Source organism: Abrus precatorius, unplaced genomic scaffold (assembly GCF_003935025.1).
Source record: "Abrus precatorius isolate BTA unplaced genomic scaffold, Abrus_2018 Scaffold9, whole genome shotgun sequence".
Taxonomy (NCBI): Eukaryota; Viridiplantae; Streptophyta; class Magnoliopsida; order Fabales; family Fabaceae; genus Abrus; species Abrus precatorius.
The window spans coordinates 19,033,714-19,054,189 of NW_020874439.1; the positions used below are offsets into that span (position 1 = coordinate 19,033,714).

General features: G+C 25.4%; 1 protein-coding gene across 1 annotated transcript; it reads left to right on the forward strand.

Annotated features, from left to right (window-relative positions):
• The first annotated feature begins 11,338 nt into the window (after positions 1-11,338).
• LOC113850930 (receptor-like protein 7) lies at positions 11,339-14,686 on the forward strand. Its single transcript, XM_027481442.1, has one exon. The coding sequence runs from the start codon at positions 11,339-11,341 to the stop codon at positions 14,684-14,686; it is 3,348 nt and encodes a 1,115-aa protein (XP_027337243.1).
• Positions 14,687-20,476: the final 5,790 nt, after the last annotated feature.

Sequence of the window (20,476 nt, forward strand, 5' to 3'; positions counted from 1 at the left end):
CATGACAAAAAGAATTTCAGACTGAGAAATTATTTCAGATTACGTATAAAGTGATAAATTATTTTTAAAATAACAAATATGAAAATAAATTTGCGGCTTTTTATTTAAATAATGTTTTTAAAAAAAATAAATTCTTAAATTATAACTTTTTCAAAACTATTTCTGAGATAATTTTGGCCACGTGTCATGAGTTTCGCCGTGACTATTGGCAAAATTTTATTTTTAAATTTTAAAAAATAAGTTTCGCCACAAAAAATGCAAAACTTGTAAAATTTTTACATTTGTCTAACTATTATAAGTTTTATAATTATAAAAAATATTTATTTAAAAAATAAAATAAAAATTTGCCAGATAAATGGCGAAATTATTTATAAGGCACCAAAGAAAAAGAATATTCACCGGACATTTTATTGGACACATGTAATGTGATTAGCGAGTTATTGAATAATCTAGCAAGAACTTCACAAGAGACTACCATATGAAGCTTCTAGCATAAGAGTCTAAGGGAGTACTAGATGGAACGTCAACAAATGAAATTAATACAGCAACAAATCTGATAAATGAGATAGCTTTCTTTCATCTTCCAATCTCCGAGTTTGGAAAGAGCAGACAAATCCGATGAATAAAACAACTTTCTCTCATCTCTTTTAACCAACAGTTTCGCCATTCATCTTGCGAAACCTTTTTTTATTTTTTAAATAAATATTTTTTTATAATTATAAAACTTATAATAGTTTGACACGTGTAAAAATTTTATAAATTTTAAATTTTATGTGACGAAACTTATTTTAAAAAATAAAAAAATTATAAATTTCACATTTTTAGTGGCGAAATTTATATTTTAAATTTTAAAAATAACAGTTTCACCAATAGTCATAGCGAAACTCATGACACGTGGTCAAAATTAGTTAGACAGAGAAATAGTTTTGAAAAAGTTATAATTTAAGAATTTATTTTTAAAAAAAATATTATTTAAATAAAAAAGCCTATATTATTTAACAAATCTTTTTTCTAACACAATCTTTGTTATTATTTAAAATTTATAAAATTATGATTATAATTCATCATATTAAAAGTAAAAAAAATAATTTTAAATTCTTAACAAGTCTAATTAATAATAAAAAATGTATTGGAGAATATGCTATTAAAAATTTCTTTAACAAGAAATTATAAACATTGTTAGGTTTCATTTTATTTAATTAAGAATAACTTGATTAAAATGTCTTTGATTGAAACAAAATATATTCTATATTATATAAAAATATGTTATTTAATTTGTGTGTTAGATTTTGACGCCAAGATGTACATAATTAATTATTATTTGGTAATAGTATAAATAAAATTTACCATTTAATAAATAACTTCTTATATAGAGAAGTTACTATATTACCAATTAAAACTATTATCAATTAAAAATAGGATTTTGCTAATTACCGTTAATATATTTAAAAACTATTAAAAATGTATTAAAACTTAAGAGTAAGATTGCATTCATAAAAGCAATGTAAAGATAAAATGAAGATCGTTTGATGTCACCTTTAATAAAAGAGGTGCTACCTCATTTGAAATTTAACTTGAGACAAATTTGAATGTTCACTCTTGAATATAACATCAACATGCAGAATTATAAAATAAAATTGAAGATTGTCTTTGCTTTATTATTAGAGTTAATCCAGTTAGTTCATAATATAACACACCTTAAAATAATAATGGGTAGTCTTAAATAAAGCTAAACGATGCAATTAAGTTTATATCAATGTATAATATTTATTATTATTTTTAATTAATTTTTTTGGAGAATGTGTGTGAAATGATAAAAGGTCTAGCTATTGTCATGACATTTACCGATTATAAGACTCAAAGCACAAGAAAAACAGCTAAACCCTAGATTAAAATATATTTTCTCAAATCTAATATAGACCATTTGATCTTCAAATGAATGGAAACTTCACTTGGGTCACCCACTTTAATGTAAATGAATAATAAATTTATTTTTTTAAAATCATTTTGGATTTCCTCTCTCTCTCTCTCTCTCTAACTCTAGGTCTCTTCTCTCTTCCCTTCCTCCTCTTTTGTCATTTTCTTCAATACTTCATAAATCACTTAGAAACACTGCCAAACCTTCATTTTCGCCCCTTGAAAATTATTAGTCCCTTTCTCCTAAGCTTGATGCTCCAAGGTCCTTAAAGTATTTTAATGAACTCTCTCTTTAGAGTAAAATCTTTTAAATTAACACCACTTCATATCTAGGGTTTCATCTTGGATGGAAGAGTTAACTTGAATTTATGGAATGGTTAAAATACGAATAAGGAAGGAGATTCCTAAACTCTCAATATATGAAGTGTTTTGGTTGCATTAAAATTTTGTTTGTTATTTTCCTAAGCTTGAAGGTGGTCTGGCGGTTCTTTATGGTGGGATGATCATATTTGCTTGTTGATTCTTAATGGATTGGTTATGATTTATATTGATTTGAGCTTGAGTGGTTGAATGGTTGTAATACATGTGGTGATGAATTGAGTCAAGGTTGATAGAATAGTGGAGTTTAAACTTTGTTGGATTTAAGTTAATAAGGTAGAAATTGGATATAATTAGACAATTTCAATCAATTGTATACTTCTAAACCTTTTTTTTTAAAGAAATAATTAACTAATTTATCAAAATTAATAAAAAATAATTATATATTATAAATTAATAAGATATTTTAAAATATTTATAATAAAAAATGGTCAAATTAATTATTTAAATATTAAATAAATAAATATAGTTACTTAATAAATAATGAGTATAATATAAATCTCATAATAAATAAAAGTATAAAAAAATAATAATTAATGTATAATGAGTGAGTATTCTTTTAATATAAATCTCATAATAAATAAAATATAAAAATTTAATAATCAATGTGTTTAAAATGGATATGTACCTTTTATAATTATGACAAAAAAATTAGTAGTAGTATTTGTTTTATAAAAAGGGCAGGAATGAGTATTCAGTAACTATTAGTTTGTACCTTAGAAAATACGAGAAAATAAGAGAAAATTATGTAAATAAATTTGATTTAATAATAAGAATAAATTATTTAATTAAATTTAATAATTTTTCTAACAAGGAATTAATGTGAAAAAATTGAGTTTAAGTTAAGCCTAATTAAGTAGAATATAAATTTTTAAAGATGAATATAAAATTATTAATTAATTAAGGAATCTATTTAAAAAAGTAAATAAAAGGTGATTTAAATGTACACAGGTTAATGGTTATTGAATATGTACATATGAAAATGGCTTGTAAAAAGCTACACTTGATGCGAATAAATAGATTAGAATTGGCATTGTAATTTGCTTTGAATATGTAGTTGGGTGTGGGCAGGAATCAGTAGGGTTCAAAGAAGCTATCTGGTGTTTGGATGTTGTGTGTAAAATATGATTATTCTGATGTGAGACCCTAAGTATTATTATCATGAACCCTTGATCGATTTTGATGAAATTATATTGGATTCTAGTGATATATTAATGGATTCCAGATTGAGTTGCACCTAAAGATCACTATGTTTACATGCATGGCATCATTAGATAATAATTAAAGTTCAGTGATTATGTGTTTGAGAATTCTAAATCAACATTCATTGCATAATTTATTATAATTAATTGCATGGGTGATATGCTTACTTGTTTAATTTATTCAAATGTTATCTTATTTCTATTTTGCTTATTTTATATGAAGTTTTATGTTTCTTCATTATTGCCAAGTAATTTGTGCATTTATCCCTTACATAAAATATCAAAGTAGAGAAAATTAAGGACTTATAAAATATTTTCAAAATAAAATCTGACCCCAGCTAAAATAATCCATCACTCAAGTCCTATAGCTTTCAATATTACACTAATAAAACATCTTATCACCCACTGAAAGATTATGTAAGGTCTAAGAAAAGATAGGCCTCAATACAAATTAGAGGCCAAAAATAAAAAAATTAAGAGGACGTGGACTAGATAAATGCTTGATATAAGGATGAATGGCTACGATCTTTATTATTATTATTATTCCCAGTAAAATGTTACGGGATATTTTTTTTATTTTTTAAAATTTTTCATTAAAATTTTTTCATAAATTTTTTATTGTTTGATTTTTAAAAATATATTGATTAATTTAATTAAATTGATTTTTTATCTATTTTATTTTTTTGCTTCTTAACTTTTTTATTTTTAATTTTTTAATTTTTCACTTATTACTGTGTACTTTATATTATTTTACAGTTAAAATAATATCAAGTAAATTTATAGGTGCTAAATAAATAAATAAAATTTATATCTCGTTATTTAAGTAAAATTTAATTTGTTATAAAGTATATACTTAATATAAATAAAGAAATTTTAAATTATTAATAATATAATCTAAAAATAAATAAAATAAAATAAATTTTATGCATTATCAATAATCTTTCACCAAAAGTGTCACATGGTTTTTCTTCTTTCTTTCTTTAATTATTTTAATAATTTATTAAATTTTCATTTATTTTATCTATACTTATTTTATTTTATCTATAAATTTTAATAATTAAATTAATATGAAATTTTTTTAATTGCTAACCAAATTATTTAATATATTTTTAAGTGAATTTTAATATTTTTAAAATATACACATAGCATAATAAAATAATTATTTAATATTATTAATAATATAATATAAATAATTAATTATATAAAATTAATATATCAAATAAATTTAAACTCATACATTATATTGGATATAAAATCCAGTGAAAAGTAAAAAGAATACAGCAAAAGAAGGGAATAGAAAAGTTTGCAACCCTTCTTTATAAGATAAAGAAGAATTAGCCACTTTCTTATATACATAATTAAGTATACTTTAATTTAACTCTTTTAAATTATTACTCTAGTTTCTTTTATCTTTAAATGTCAAAGTAAATGTTTAATTATACATTTTGGTTCTCTTAATTTGAATTATATACCATTCTGATTTTTCAAATTTTTTAGTTAACTAACTTATCCATTTTCAGTTTTAAAATTTATTTTAATGTTACATACTTTTTCCTCTTATTTTAAGTTAGTTTTTATATTTTTGCTAAGTCTATACTTAACATAAATAAAAAAATAATTATTTATAATACAATAAATTGAAGTATTCTACGACCAGACCAGGTGCTTTTTTGTTTACTCTTTCCGTACATAATATATTTAAAATTTGTTTCTCTACGTGAGTATATTATATTACATAAATTTTTGGGTGGGAATTTTAGAAGAAAAAAAAGAAAGAGATAATATATTTTTTTAATTTTAAATTAAAAAATCATGTATCATTTATCATAATAAATATATTATTACTATATTATGTTTATAATATAATATTAGTTGATTTAACTATTCCTATTAAACTTCTTATAAAAATGGTCCTTATTGGTTGACTAAAACCTTGTTGGCTATATGAGTGGATTTAACTATTCCTTTACCACAATCAATCGATAAAAGATAAAAAATAAAATAAAAATCATATTAGTCCTTCTATTACCGTTACTTTACCACACGTCGATTTAACATTAATCTCGATTTCAATATTAAATTTGATTCATTTTAAAAATTGAGAAGAAAACTTGATCCTAACAAAATACAATGTTTACCACGGTAATGAAAGCATAGCAATTGTGGGCTTCCAAGGGGGAAGGAGACAATGATAGTGGTAGTGATTATATTTTGTGACAGTTGAGATGGTAGAAACTATGATAACGAAAATAGCAATGAATGCATTAACATAATAGAAGTAATTGTGACAAATAGTAAGGAAATTTACAAAGTTTAGTGACAACAATAGCATAAATAATAGTAGTAATATTGAAAACATCAACAATATATAACAACTATAGTTGTGATGATATGGTTAAATTTAAATTTTAAAAATTTGAATCAAATCAACCTCAAATTTTTGAATTAGACTCATTTAAGAGAATGAGTTAAGCTCAAACATCTTAATTTATTTATATAACAAGCCTAAACTTTGTTTACACCTCTAATAATAATTAAGTCATCTTGACTTAGTTTGTTTACATCTCTAATGGTAGCTCAGTCAGCCTTATTGACTTTGTTGGCATATTTGTCTTTTCAACTAAGTGTGAAGAAAGCAACAACTGATAGGTAATTTGATTCCATTGACTTGAGCTTTAATTTTGTAATGGAGAAAATGGTGAGAAAAGACATCAATTATATGCGTTTCAGGGCTTAGCCCTTACTTTACTCTGAAAATATTGTCGCTGATCAAAACCTCTAAACATGACGGTCCATATTAACATTTGGGTTGTGTTAATAAATGCTTTAAGAATATAAAGCATTTATGTTTTTTTATTAAAAATATTGGTTAAAAATTAAAAATAATATTTTTTATTGAATATCATTTAGTATGTTTTCATATTTTTAATTAAAATTTGTTATTTTTTTTGTTTTTAATAACTGTTAAAGATATATTTAATATTTTCTTTCAGATGTATTAAAAAAAGGATATATTTAACTTAAAAATTTTAGTTTTCTCGAATGGTGATGCTTTCCTTTCCTAGTTCATAACTTGTGCCTCACTTCAAAGACTTGTAAGTCCTCTTCAACCCTGTGGACTCTTGACAATGGCCATTGTCCATTCATGAATGAATGAATCATCATAGGCTTTCAATCCCGTGTCTCATTTCAAAGACTTGTAATTCCTATTCCACACATTCAGTGCTCTCGAAATGTTGTAGTGCTCATAAATCAGCCTATGGGGTTTCAATTTGACTGAGGAGCTGGCCACACATGACGATAACATCTCTAGTTGGAGAGCTTTGATTTTTTTTCCTCATTCTCGGGGGAAAACTATTCATACTATTAATAGTGATGTCTTGTTAATTGCATATGTGAAAATGCCCTAATGAATTGGGTAAACTACTGACGTACCAGAAAAACAAAATTGATTTTTTTTAACGTATTTTATATTAACCTCATTCTCTAAAATTTGACTTAAAGCATATATATAAAGATAATATATTTTTAAAAAATAGATCATATTTATTATATTTTTAATGTAAGAAATATTCATTTTTTTAATAAAAATTGTCACTTTTAATTCTTTATTCCCAATTATTATGACTGGAAATAACATTTTATGTTGATGTTTTGAAATAGTCACTTATATTATAAAATAATATAATTTTTATATAAAGATGAATTTAGAAAATAGTTAGCAATTCAAAAGTTACTTTTGGAGAGCTGTGTCACTATTTTCATAAATTAAAAATTTAAAAATTTAAATAATTTTTAACTTATAAATTTAATAAAATATTAATCAACTAACAATAACTCATGAATTTTTTCTTTATCTTTTCTTTACTTACAAAAGTTATTCATTTTATAATTGTAGTTATCTTTTTCACACATTTCTATTCTCTCTTTTTTTTTTCTTTCTCTTTATTAATAATAAAACATCATATTATTTTAATTTTTATTTATTTATCATTATGTAAATACTATTTAGTTAACACAGCGTATAAACTTAAGTTTTAATGTTAAAAAAAATCATCATTTAATGATTATTTAGTGACTGAATATTTTTTGTTACTATAATAATTAATTTAGAGACTAAATACATTATTTATTTAGAAATTTATATTTTATTTTTTTAGTGACATAAGTAGAAATTAATTTTTAAAAAATTAGAATTTAATTTATTAGTTATTATTAATTATAAATTTATAGACTAATTTATAATTTATTTAAAAAAATATTCTTTAATTGACATATTTTTTAACTAGTAAAATAAAAAAATAAAATAATAGTCATTAATTAATGCAGTGATCAACTTAATAATTTTTTTTATTAAAAATTCATAATTAATTTATCTATCACTGATAGCGACTGTTTTAAAAATTGATTTATAATTCATTTTAAAAGAATATTCATTAATTCAACTTTACAATGAACTAACTTTTTTAGAAAATTAGCATATGAGTTACTAATCATTATTAGTGATTGATTTAGAGAATAATTTTAATTTATTAAAATTAAAATTATAAAATTATTCATTAATCGTCGTAATAACTGAATTTATGACTGATTGTTTAGAATGTTAGATGCTGATTTATTATTCATGGTTAGTGACTAATTTAGAAACTAATTTTATAATTGTTAAAATAAAAAAAATTCAAAACATATTCATCAATCAATTTGGAAATTGAATTATTATAACTATTAATTATAATAATTTTTTAATAACAAGTACAATTTTTATTTTATAATTCATAATTTATACTATTTAAAATATTTATACAATATATTTTTTTATTAATTAACAAGATTTCATTGGTCTTATTTCTTTCTCTTAAATAATCTTAATTTTTAAGAATTAAAAAAAATTTATTTTTATTTTTATTTTTTCTAGATAACAAATATTGAAAAAGATATTCAATTAAATAATTAATTATTACAAAAAATATAAAAAAGATAAACTTTCAACCTTCTAATTTACAATCAATGAACCTGTCTACAAAAAATAAAAAATAAAAAATAAAAGTTAGAATAAAAAATTAATATGATTAATTTTAATCATATTTTTAAATTAACATTTAAATTATTAATAACCAATTTTGACACTAAAATCAATCTCTAAATCAATTTTAGATTTATGAAATTAAATTATAGTCTTTAAAATTCCTACTAAATTAACTTTTAAATTAATCTTAAAATTAGTCAATAAAATTGATGTCAATAATAATTGTCATTAATTCTGTTTAAATATAAAATTAGTTAGTATAATTAATTAATATATAATAATTTAATTTTTTAATTTATATTTAAAGAGACGTGATAAATACTTATATATATTAATTTTTAATTAAAAATTAAATATATAACAATAAATTTATATATATATATATATATATATATTTATTTATTTATTTATTTAAAAATAACTACAGTTATATATTTAAAATTAACTCTATCACACAACTCCCTCAGCCCTATCTCCCTTTCCCTCCCCTCCCCTTCCTTCTCCCACAACTCCCTCACCCCTTTCCCCTTAACACACTAGCCTGTAGCTCCTATTTTCTCTTCTCACAACTCCCTGTCATCCCCTTCCTCCTTGCATCTCTTTTCTTTTCTTGTGGATCTCTCACTCTTTCCTTCCAACCCATTAACTCTGTCTCCCCCTATTGCAATCCTTTTTTTTCCTTCTCATAACTTTCCTTCCTCTTTCCTGTAACTTCTTACTCTCCCAAAATAATGTCCCTCTTCCGATTTCTCTCTTCCCACAAAATTTGTTTTAAAGAATAAATTGAAAAAGTACCAACCCATGACCAACTTGTGGGTTAGGGAGAAAGGGATGAGAGAGCTGTGAAAAGTGGAAGAGGAAGAAAAAAGGCTGTGAGAAAGGGATGAGAAACTGCAAGAAGAGGAAATATGTTGGAGGAAGGAGAGATAGCGCTGGTAGATTTGGGTAAGACGGGATGAGAGAGCTATGACAAGAAGGAGAAAGGAGAGGGAAGGGAAAGTAGGGGAGTAAGCATCACCTAGACAAATTTCACCAATTTTAAATAAAAAAATCTAACTTGAATTAAATAAATACTATTAAAGTCATCTTAGTGCTATTTAAAATATCTCTATTAAACTATATAACAAAGCTAACAAAAGAAACTAATTTAAAAAAAAAATTCAAGAATTAAGTTTAATAAAAATGAGTTATAGAATTAAAGTGAATTTTATTTTAAAGTTATGGATAAAAAGACTAATTTTACTTTTTTTTTTAACACAAAATGAATTATGTGCATAGCTTTAATTGTTATTCAAATTCATATATCAACATATTTTCTTACAAATATTTTTCGTTCAGGGATAGAAAATATACACGAGTATATTAATATTTTGTACCCTTAAAATAAATATGTCACACTAGACTAAACATATTTCAAGACAATCATATTAAATTTAAATTGAATAGTAAATAAATATTTCAAAATTAATATATATATATTCTCTGATTCATATATAATTATTTTATTTATTTATTTTTAAATTATATAAATCGGTACATTTATAATATACTACATTTTAATATCGTTGACCACTTGATTTGTAAGCAAAGTCTCGCAAGATTTTACATATTTTGGTAAGTACGCTTATGTTCCAAACACAACAGTGGAAAAAAGTGTTACATATTAGTCTTTTATATGATTGGCCACTTGATTGACATGTAAAGTCGAATAAAACTTTGAAAATGTTTTACACATTTAGTAGTCCTTTTGTATCTTGATTCAGTCGATTGAGAAGAAAATTCAAACCTCTCCACTAGAGATATTTTCGTTATGCAGCACAAAGGTTAAATGGAAATAAAAATTGTGATTTTACGGAGAATTTTGGAATTTAAAGAATTTGTATTTGACATCAATAATGATGGAAAGTTAAAATGTGAGTTATGAGAAGAATTATGAATAATAATTGCAAAAAGTTAAATGTAATATAAGATATTTTAAATTCTCTCTAATGATTTTTTTTAAATATTATTTTTCTTATTACTATTCAAATACATGCAATCTAATTAATTTAGAATTTTCCTATTCAACATAAAAGATTCCATGAACTAGAACATTTTTATATTTTATAAAATTTATTAAATTTAAAAATAATTATATAATATATTTTTTTTATTAAGTGATACGGCTTCTTTTGTGTCAAGTATTTAATTTTATAATTGTATTCATTTTAAATAACATTTTTAAATTAAAGATATTATTTTATGATATATTAAATTTTAATCAATTTTAACTTGAATAATTGTTAAAATTTAATATTCTATATCAATAAAAGTGATGTTTCTTGATTTTATTTATTTATTTCTAGTATATTATCATCATTTTCAAGACTCTTATTTTAAGTTTATTATTACTTAATATAATAGAATAGTTATTAGTTACTATTCTCTTTAATTTAAAATTTAATTTAAATTTAAAAATACCGTATTTTATGCATGGCCATGTATCACTTGCTAGTTATTATTATTTGTCATTTACTCAGTGAAATGCATTATTAAATGGAAATGAAATGAAATGCGGAAAAATGAATTTTAAATATATTATTTCAGAAAATTTTTGGACCACGGAGCAACTTAAGAAATGGCGGTACTTAGATGTGTCTATTTATGATGGTATAGACAGTGGACTTCAAGGGAGACTTAAGCATATGTGTTTGATTTACTTAATGTCCTAACTGATTTCAAATCTATAAATGGAAGAGATAACATTTGATCAACCAAGAAAAAACATTTTCACCCTCAAACTATTGAAGTTGCTTCTCATATTCATTCATCTCCAATGACTATAAACCAAATGTTATGGCTTTCCTTGCTACCCTTTTTCTTCATAAACTTGAGCATCAATACCAATATTGTGATTGGTCAATGTCTTGGCCATCAACAAGCTATGCTTCTCCAATTCAAAAACAACCTCATATTCAATCCAACAAAGTCCAAAAAGCTAATTTATTGGAACCAAAGTAATGATTGTTGTCGCTGGACTGGAGTAGCATGCTTCGAAGGACACGTTGTAGCTCTTGACTTGAGCCAAGAATCTATCTCTGGAGGGATTGAAAATTCAAGTAATATCTTCAACTTACATTATTTGCAAAGCTTGAATTTAGCTTATAATGAAATCCATTCCATGATTCCTTTAGGGTTTCACAAACTAAAGAACTTGAGGTATTTAAATTTGTCAAATGCTGGCTTTATGGGACAAATTCCAATTGAGATCTCTTACCTAACAAAGTTGGTAACTCTTGATTTGTCTAGCACACTTACTCCACCACATACTTTAAAACTTGAGAATCCAAATATTGCTATGTTTGTGCAGAACTTTACAGAAATCAAAGAACTATATATGGATGGCATAGCAATATCAGTGAAGAGAAAGGAGTGGAGCCAAGCTTTATCTTCATTACAAAATTTACAAGTTTTGAGTATGTCTTCATGTAATCTCTCCATTTCTCTTGATTCATCATTAGCAAAGCTTCAATCTCTCTCAACACTTAGGCTAAACCATAACAATATATCAAGTCCAGTGCCAGAGTACTTGGGTAATATGTCTAACTTAACAACCTTGCAACTCACTGATTGTGGGTTAGGTGGGGTTTTTCCAAGAGTTATCTTTCAAATACCAGCACTACAAGTGCTTGATGTGTCCAATAATTTGGGTCTTCATGGTTCTCTACCTAACCTCACATTTCAAGGATCTTTGCACTACTTGAACCTTAGCCATACAAAATTTTCAGGATCTTTGCCACAGTCTATTCACAAATTTAGGCAACTATCTATTTTAGATCTGTCAAATTGCCAATTCAGTGGGACACTGCCTAATTCATTGTCAGATTTCTCCCAACTTGTTCATCTAGACTTATCATTCAATAACTTTACTGGTCCTCTTCCATCTTTTAATAGGTCTAAGGCCCTTAGAGTTTTATCCTTGAATAATAATGATTTTAATGGTACAATTCAATCTACTCATTTTGAAGGCCTTGTAAATTTAGTAAGCATTGATTTAGGAGATAACTTTCTCAACGGGAGAATCCCTTCATCTCTATTTACACTTCCATCTTTGCAAGTTCTCATGCTTTCTTACAACAAATTTGACGAGGTATTGGAGGAATTTTCAAATGCTTCTTCCTCATTATTAGAGATGCTTGATTTAAGTGGCAACTATTTACAAGGGCCCATTCCTTTTTCTATCTTCCATCTCAAAAGACTTGGTTTACTTCAGCTTTCCTCAAACAAGTTCAATGGCACAATACAATTGGATATGATCCAACATCTGCCAAAGTTAACTACACTAGATCTTGGACTCAATAACTTGTCAATTGATGTAACTAATGAGGATGGCCATGATGTGTCTTCTTTTCCAAATTTGAACAATGTCATGTTGGCTTCGTGCAAGCTGAGAACCATCCCTAACTTTCTGAGAAATCAGTCCTCATTACTCTTCCTAGACTTATCCAGCAATCAGATTGAAGGAACGATACCAAATTGGATTTGGAGATTTGATTCTATGATTTACCTAAATCTTTCTAACAATTTTCTAACAGACTTGGAAGGGCCTTTCAATAATCTTAGTTCAAATTTGTTTCTCCTTGATCTTCACTCCAATCTACTCCAAGGGCCTACACCTTTTTTTCCAAAAACTGCTATCTATTTGGACTATTCAAATAATGGATTCAACTCTATTACCCCACCTGACATTGGCAATCATCTCCCTTTTACATATTCTCTCTCTCTCTCAAATAATAATTTTAGTGGCAAGATCCATGAATCCTTTTGTAATGCTTTAGCTCTTAGAGTGCTTGATCTTTCCTACAACAACTTCAATGACACAATTCCCAATTGTTTGATAACAATGAGTAACAATCTTAGAGTATTAAATATTGGTGGAAACAAGCTTGAAAACCATATTCCAGACACATTCTCAACTTCATGTGCACTAAGGTTTTTGGATCTCAATGGAAATCTTTTGGATGGTACCATCCCAAAGTCTTTGACAAGTTGCCAGAAATTACAAGTCTTAAACCTTGGAAACAATTTATTATCTGATAGATTTCCTTGCTTTTTGAAGAACATTTCCACCCTCAGTGTCATGATTTTAAGATCAAATGAATTATATGGGCATATTGGATGCCCTAATAACATTGGTAACTGGGAGATGCTTCAAATTGTTGATCTAGCCTCAAACAACTTCTACGGTGTGTTACCATCAACATTATTACAAAGTTGGAGAGCTTTGATGCATAATGAAGATGAAGCTGGACCAAGATTTGCCCATCTATTTGTTGATATCTATGATAATGTTGATCCTATTAATTTTGAAGCCGCATTATCAATTGTGAACAATGATCTAAAAATGTGGTTAGCAAAACTTATAGCAGCTGAGCCACTTTTCATGATCAACCACTTAATCTCAGATGATGCAAAAGAGTCTGGTCCTCCTAGTTTTCAAGATTCAGTCACAATTGTCTACAAAGGTCAACAATGGAAGTTGGATAAAATTCTCACTGCATTCACTTGCTTGGACTTGTCATCCAACCACTTTGAAGGGTCAATACCAGAAGAGCTTATGAACCTCAAAGCATTACATTCTCTTAACTTGTCAAAAAATGCCTTCTCAGGTCACATCCCTTCATATATATCCAATCTAATACATCTTGAGTCCTTAGACTTGTCAAATAACTCTTTGAGTTCAAAAATTCCTACAGAGCTTGCAAGCTTATCATTCCTTTCATACATGAATCTGTCTTACAATCATCTTGTGGGAAAAATTCCCACTGGCACTCAAATTCAGTCATTTGAAGCAAATTCATTCTTAGGCAACGAAGGATTATGTGGACCTCCATTAACCCAAAATTGCACTAATGAAAGAGGACAAGGGTTGTCGCCACCAATATCAGAAACATCTCATTCTCATGCGGGAACATCAATTAATTGGAATTTCTTAAGTGCAGAATTGGGATGTATGTTTGGACTAGGACTATTCTTTCTTCCCCTTATTGTATGGAAGAAATGGAGGTTATGGTATTGCAAGCATGTAGATGACATGCTTTACAAGTTCATCTCTCAACTTGATTTTGTATATGAACATCGGGGAGGGAAAAAGTACAGAACTTTAAGGTGGAAACCTTATTAATTGTAATTTGCATTGCTATGTAGTTTTGGATGTTGCATTTCTTTGTTTGTCTTTTTTGTATATGGAAAATAAAAACTTTAATGATAACATGTGACATCGAATTTATATTTTATTAACTGTAAGATTATAATTTATTTTAAATTAAAATAATTATACATAAACTAGATATATTCGTTTAAAAAATTGTGTTATGCATTACTTTGAAATTTTCTGAACAATTTTTATATCATATTATATCACTCCCCCTTGAAACATGATAATATGATACTCCATAACCAGGAGATAGGTCGTTAGTGGAGGACCAAAAGTCAACTTGTGGGGATCATTTTGTGACCCTCATACATTTTCTGACATTTTTTTTACGTAATCGTTTGTATGACTTATTAATGTTTGACCAGTCATTAACAAGTGGTTTTTCGATTAGATTTTAGTGACAGTCATTAATAGTAAAACCTGCGTGTACTCAACAATGACCCACGACCAATAATTAAGTAACTATTTATTTTTATCTTTTAAATTATAAGTATTTATTATTTTAGTTCTTAACTTTAAAAAATATTAATTATAGGTAAGATTAATAATTTGGCTCTCTAATTTTAGTTATTATTCCTTTTCGATTTTCTAATATCTTTTGTTTTTATTTTTGTTCCTCTATCATTATTTTTTGTTTTGATTTAATATTTTTATATTTAAGTCTTCTAATATTTAAACATTAATTAAATAAGATTTTTTGAACATCATTATTACTAAAATATTTTTTTTTTATTTGCTATAATTATCATCGTTATCTCTTTTTTCTTGCTCTTTCTCATGTTTGATTAATGTAGTTATGCATAAGTAACAAAAATAATTTATTTGATTGACATTTGAAATTTTGAAGACCAAATAAAATAAAAGATAAAATTAAGAGACTAAAATAAAATAAAATTAAAAGACCAAAATACTCATTTTACCATAATTATTATTTAGGATTTAGATTATTTACGATTGAAGTTTCAATTGCACTAATCCTCAACATTGCAAACCATTTTTATGCATTAAAATTAAATAAGAGAGACAAATCCAAACTTAAAAACGAATGGTTAGAATTAGTACTGCACAGTGCCGCAGTTCATTTGGAAATTTAGGTGATCCAATAAATTTACAATGCGGATTTTGCAGTTGGATTTATGTGGCATTAATTGACTGCCACTATTACTTTTATTTTAGCTATAATTATTCTTTACTGAGCACTGCAATAGTTTTAATAATTTTAATAAGAGTATTTTAGTAAAATTAAAGTACTTTATCATAAAAAAACAATAAAATTGATTATTTTTTAAGATGTATACGTTAATAATAAGTGAGATTTAAAATGAGACGAAGAAAGGAGCATGGTTAAAACCACATTACAATATATTTTAAAATTACTTTAACGTAAAAATTATAACCATCAGTATTAAAATAAACATAGAACTGTAATTATTTAAAAGTGATTTCACTGCACTCTTAATATGATCTCCCCAGCTATGTGGCGTCTAAATTTGAAAGAAGTGATGATGTCCTGCAAGTGCATTACATGCGAATAAAAAACACGATGGAGCTTTACAATTTCATAAAACAACCGTATTACCTCCAAAATTTTATGGTTAAATATATATTTAATTTCTATAAATTCCTCTTTATATTAAAAAAATATAAATATTTTTGGCTTTTATATAAATTTTTTATTAAATATTTGTCATTATCGTTATAATATCGTTAAGAGAAGAAATTAAACTGTAATAAAATACTCTTACAGAATTAAAAAATAATTTTTTAATTATATGAACTAATTTGCAAATAAGTGTTAATTTTAGAGACTAAATTTATCTTATAATCATAAATATTAAAATCGACAGACTTGTTTAAAGAAATTAAAATGAGATACTAAATAACAATATAAATTTTTAAAAAACTAAAAACTTATATATTTAAGTTAAAGATTATGGTTTAAAATTATATATATTAATAGATATAACTTTTATTGATTTAGTGAAAAATTAATCAAAAAATTATAACTGCAATTAATGCAATGTTAAGAAAAGTACACTCATGACTTATTTTTTTATTTTGAAAAAAGATTAATATGCCTAATTAATTTTTTTAAAGATAAAAATTTCTAATTGATAGAAAAAAAATTATAAGAATCTCATACTCAACGATAGTAAACCTTTCATTCTTATAAAGAACAAAAAAAAATTTCTCTAAAATTTTGATAGAAATTAATATATAAAATTAATATTTTTATCCTCTAACGTAAATGATAATTTCAATTTCATCTTCTAATAATTTTATTTATATTCATTTTGATTTTTTAATTTTTAAAAGATATTTTAAATAGGTCATTTTCTATTAAAAATGTTAACTTCATAAATGTATTTTTGACTTTTTTTACTACATGCATTGATAGTGTATTGTTCATTATCTTCTTTTTTAAAGCTCCAATATTGGTTTTTTCTAATACTTCTTTCTCTTCTCCCTTCCTTTCATCTTTCTTTTTGATTTCTCTTCTTTTTCTTTCTCTTTTTTTTTTCTTATTCTTCTTCAAAACTTCGCGTAGTAGGAGGTGATGACTATCACCTTAAGACACTATCACAATTCCAAGAAAAAAATGTTGTTGTTCTTGCCGACATAAAAGGCATTACTGCTGATTTACAAGAGGATTCTCAAGAATGATGTATCATTTAGAATGGCAAAGGAAAAAGAGTATAATAACAGTAGGAAAGGAGAAAGTAAAGGTGTGGGAGATACATATTGAGAAAAGAAGAGAAGAGATGGAAAAGAAGAAAACAATGAAATTTAAATAAAAAAATGAATAGTGCATAAACATTACATGTGATAAAAAAAAATATAAAATAATTAATGAAATTAACATTTTTAATAAAATTTGCTTAAAATAAAAAATGTTTTTCTTCAATTAATAATGTTCTATATTCTTTTAAAAATTATAATTACTTAAAATAAAAAAATTCATATTTTAGTCCCTTATTATGTTTTGATTCATTTCATTGTTAATAATGTTATAACGATATACTCGTACTAAAGTATAATTTTTTTAAAAATATCAAAGATAATTAACATATTAGTGTTAACTATCATACTTTTTTTTTTGTTATTTTATTGTTACATATTGTTTTCTTTTCTTTTAAGTGAGTTTTTATATTTTTGCTAAGTCTATACTTAAAATAAATAAAAAAATCATTATTTATAATACAAAATAAATTATTGGTAACATAAAAATATTAAACAGTTATAAAAGGTATAAATTGTAGTATTCTACTACTAGACTAGGTGTTTTTTTGTTTACTCTTTCTGTACATAATATATTTAAAATTTGTTTTTTTGTGTGAGTATATTATATTACATAAATTTTTAGGAGAGAATTTTAGAAAAAAAGAAGAAAGAGATCATATATTTTTTTAATTTTAAATTAAAAAATCATGTATCATTTATTATAATAAATATATTATTACTATATTATGTTTATAATATAATATTAGTGGATTTAACTATTCCTATGAAACTTCTTATTGGTATGTTTTTATTTTTTAGCTTTCTATGAAACTGCTTATAACACTGGTCCTTACTGGTTGACTAAAACCTTGTTGAATATATGAGTGGATTTAACTATTCCTTTAGCACAATCAATTGATAAAAGATAAAAAAATAAAATAAAAACCACATTAGTCCTTCTATTAGCGTTAGTTTATCACACGTGGATTTAACATTAATTTCGACATGAATATTAAATTATGTTTTATTTTTTTTTTTGCTATAAAACAGGGCTGAATATAAAACGGGGCTGAATGCCCAAACCAAACCTACAGAAAAGTTTTACTATTCCAACTACCACAGCATCAAAACATAAAAATAGAAACAATTGAGAAGGAGATACATCAAAATAATGAAAAGGTAATGAAGCCTCTAACTCTACTTAGTAATTTTGTCAGCACAACAATTAGTTTTCCTAAGAATATGAGCAAAACGAACAAATTTAATAGACCTGATCAATTTTCTAATATTACAAATCAAGTCAAAGAGGAGGTGAGAGAAGTGCTAAATTTGAAGAACTAGGGACAGAGCTTCCTTGGAGTCACTTTCCACCCAAATAGTATGAATCTCTTTGAGGAAAACCATTTGAAGACCCAGCAAGATCTCCATAATTCTACAGCCAAGGGTGAATAGAAGTCAATTTTACTACAAAAACCAGAGACAAAATTACCGTGCTCATCACGAATGAAGCTGCCACAAGCTGCTTCCCTAGTTGTTGAAGAAACTACTCCATTGACATTCAATTTAAGCTAGCCATGAGGAGGGGGAATTTATCCAACTCTGTTATGGTCGTTAACAAGGTTGAAAAGAGGCTTGATATTTCCCTTGCAGCAATTGAAATAGAAATTAAATTCACAAAAAACCTTGTATACCAACAGATGGGGAGGAACAGAGAAGGACCAAAAAATAAAAGAATTTTTATCTTTCTATATATACCAAGCAGTAAACCCAAACAGACTAAACCAATTAGAGAATTTGTTAAAATTATTATTCGCAAAATTAAAAAATAGCCAATCTATAATACCCAAGCTAAAAAATTTGACCCACTGATAAGGGAAAATGACATGTTCCTAAACTTCCTTTGCATATAAACAATCTCTAAGCACATGCATGATTGATTCAAGTGCCTCACCACACCTAGAGTAAATAGGAGAGCTAGTCATTTTCCTAGCATACCTCTCCTCATTTGTCAGAAGTTTACCGTGAACTAATTTTTAATGTTTATCATATTAAATTATGTTTTAGTTACATATTATTTGGAACGAAAAATAAGGTTTATAAAATCTAGTTAATTAATAAATTTGACTTATTTTAAAAATTGAGAAGAAAACTTGATCCTAACAAAATACAATGTTTACCACGGTAATGAAAGCATAGCAATTGTGGGCTTCCAAGGGGGAAGGAGACAATGATAGTGGTAGTGATTATATTTTGTGACAGTTGAGATGGTAGAAACTATGATAACGAAAATAGCAATGAATGCATTAACATAATAGAAGTAATTGTGACAAATGGTAAGGAAATTTACAAAGTTTAGTGACAACAATAGCATAAATAATAGTAGTAATATTGAAAACATCAACAATATATAACAACTATAGTTGTGATGATATGGTTAAATTTAAATTTTAAAAATTTGAATCAAATCAACCTCAAATTTTTGAATTAGACTCATTTAAGAGAATGAGTTAAGCTCAAACATCTTAATTTATTTATATAACAAGCCTAAACTTTGTTTACACCTCTAATAATAATTAAGTCATCTTGACTTAGTTTGTTTACATCTCTAATGGTAGCTCAGTCAGCCTTATTGACTTTGTTGGCATATTTGTCTTTTCAACTAAGTGTGAAGAAAGCAACAACTGATAGGTAATTTGATTCCATTGACTTGAGCTTTAATTTTGTAATGGAGAAAATGGTGAGAAAAGACATCAATTATATGCGTTTCAGGGCTTAGCCCTTACTTTACTCTGAAAATATTGTCGCTGATCAAAACCTCTAAACATGACGGTCCATATTAACATTTGGGTTGTGTTAATAAATGCTTTAAGAATATAAAGCATTTATGTTTTTTTATTAAAAATATTGGTTAAAAATTAAAAATAATATTTTTTATTGAATATCATTTAGTATGTTTTCATATTTTTAATTAAAATTTGTTATTTTTTTTGTTTTTAATAACTGTTAAAGATATATTTAATATTTTCTTTCAGATGT

What these genes read in the sequence shown, in the direction of transcription:
- LOC113850930 (XM_027481442.1), top strand. Translation starts at nt 11,339, where the DNA reads ATGACTATAAACCAAATGTTATGGCTTTCCTTGCTACCCTTTTTCTTC.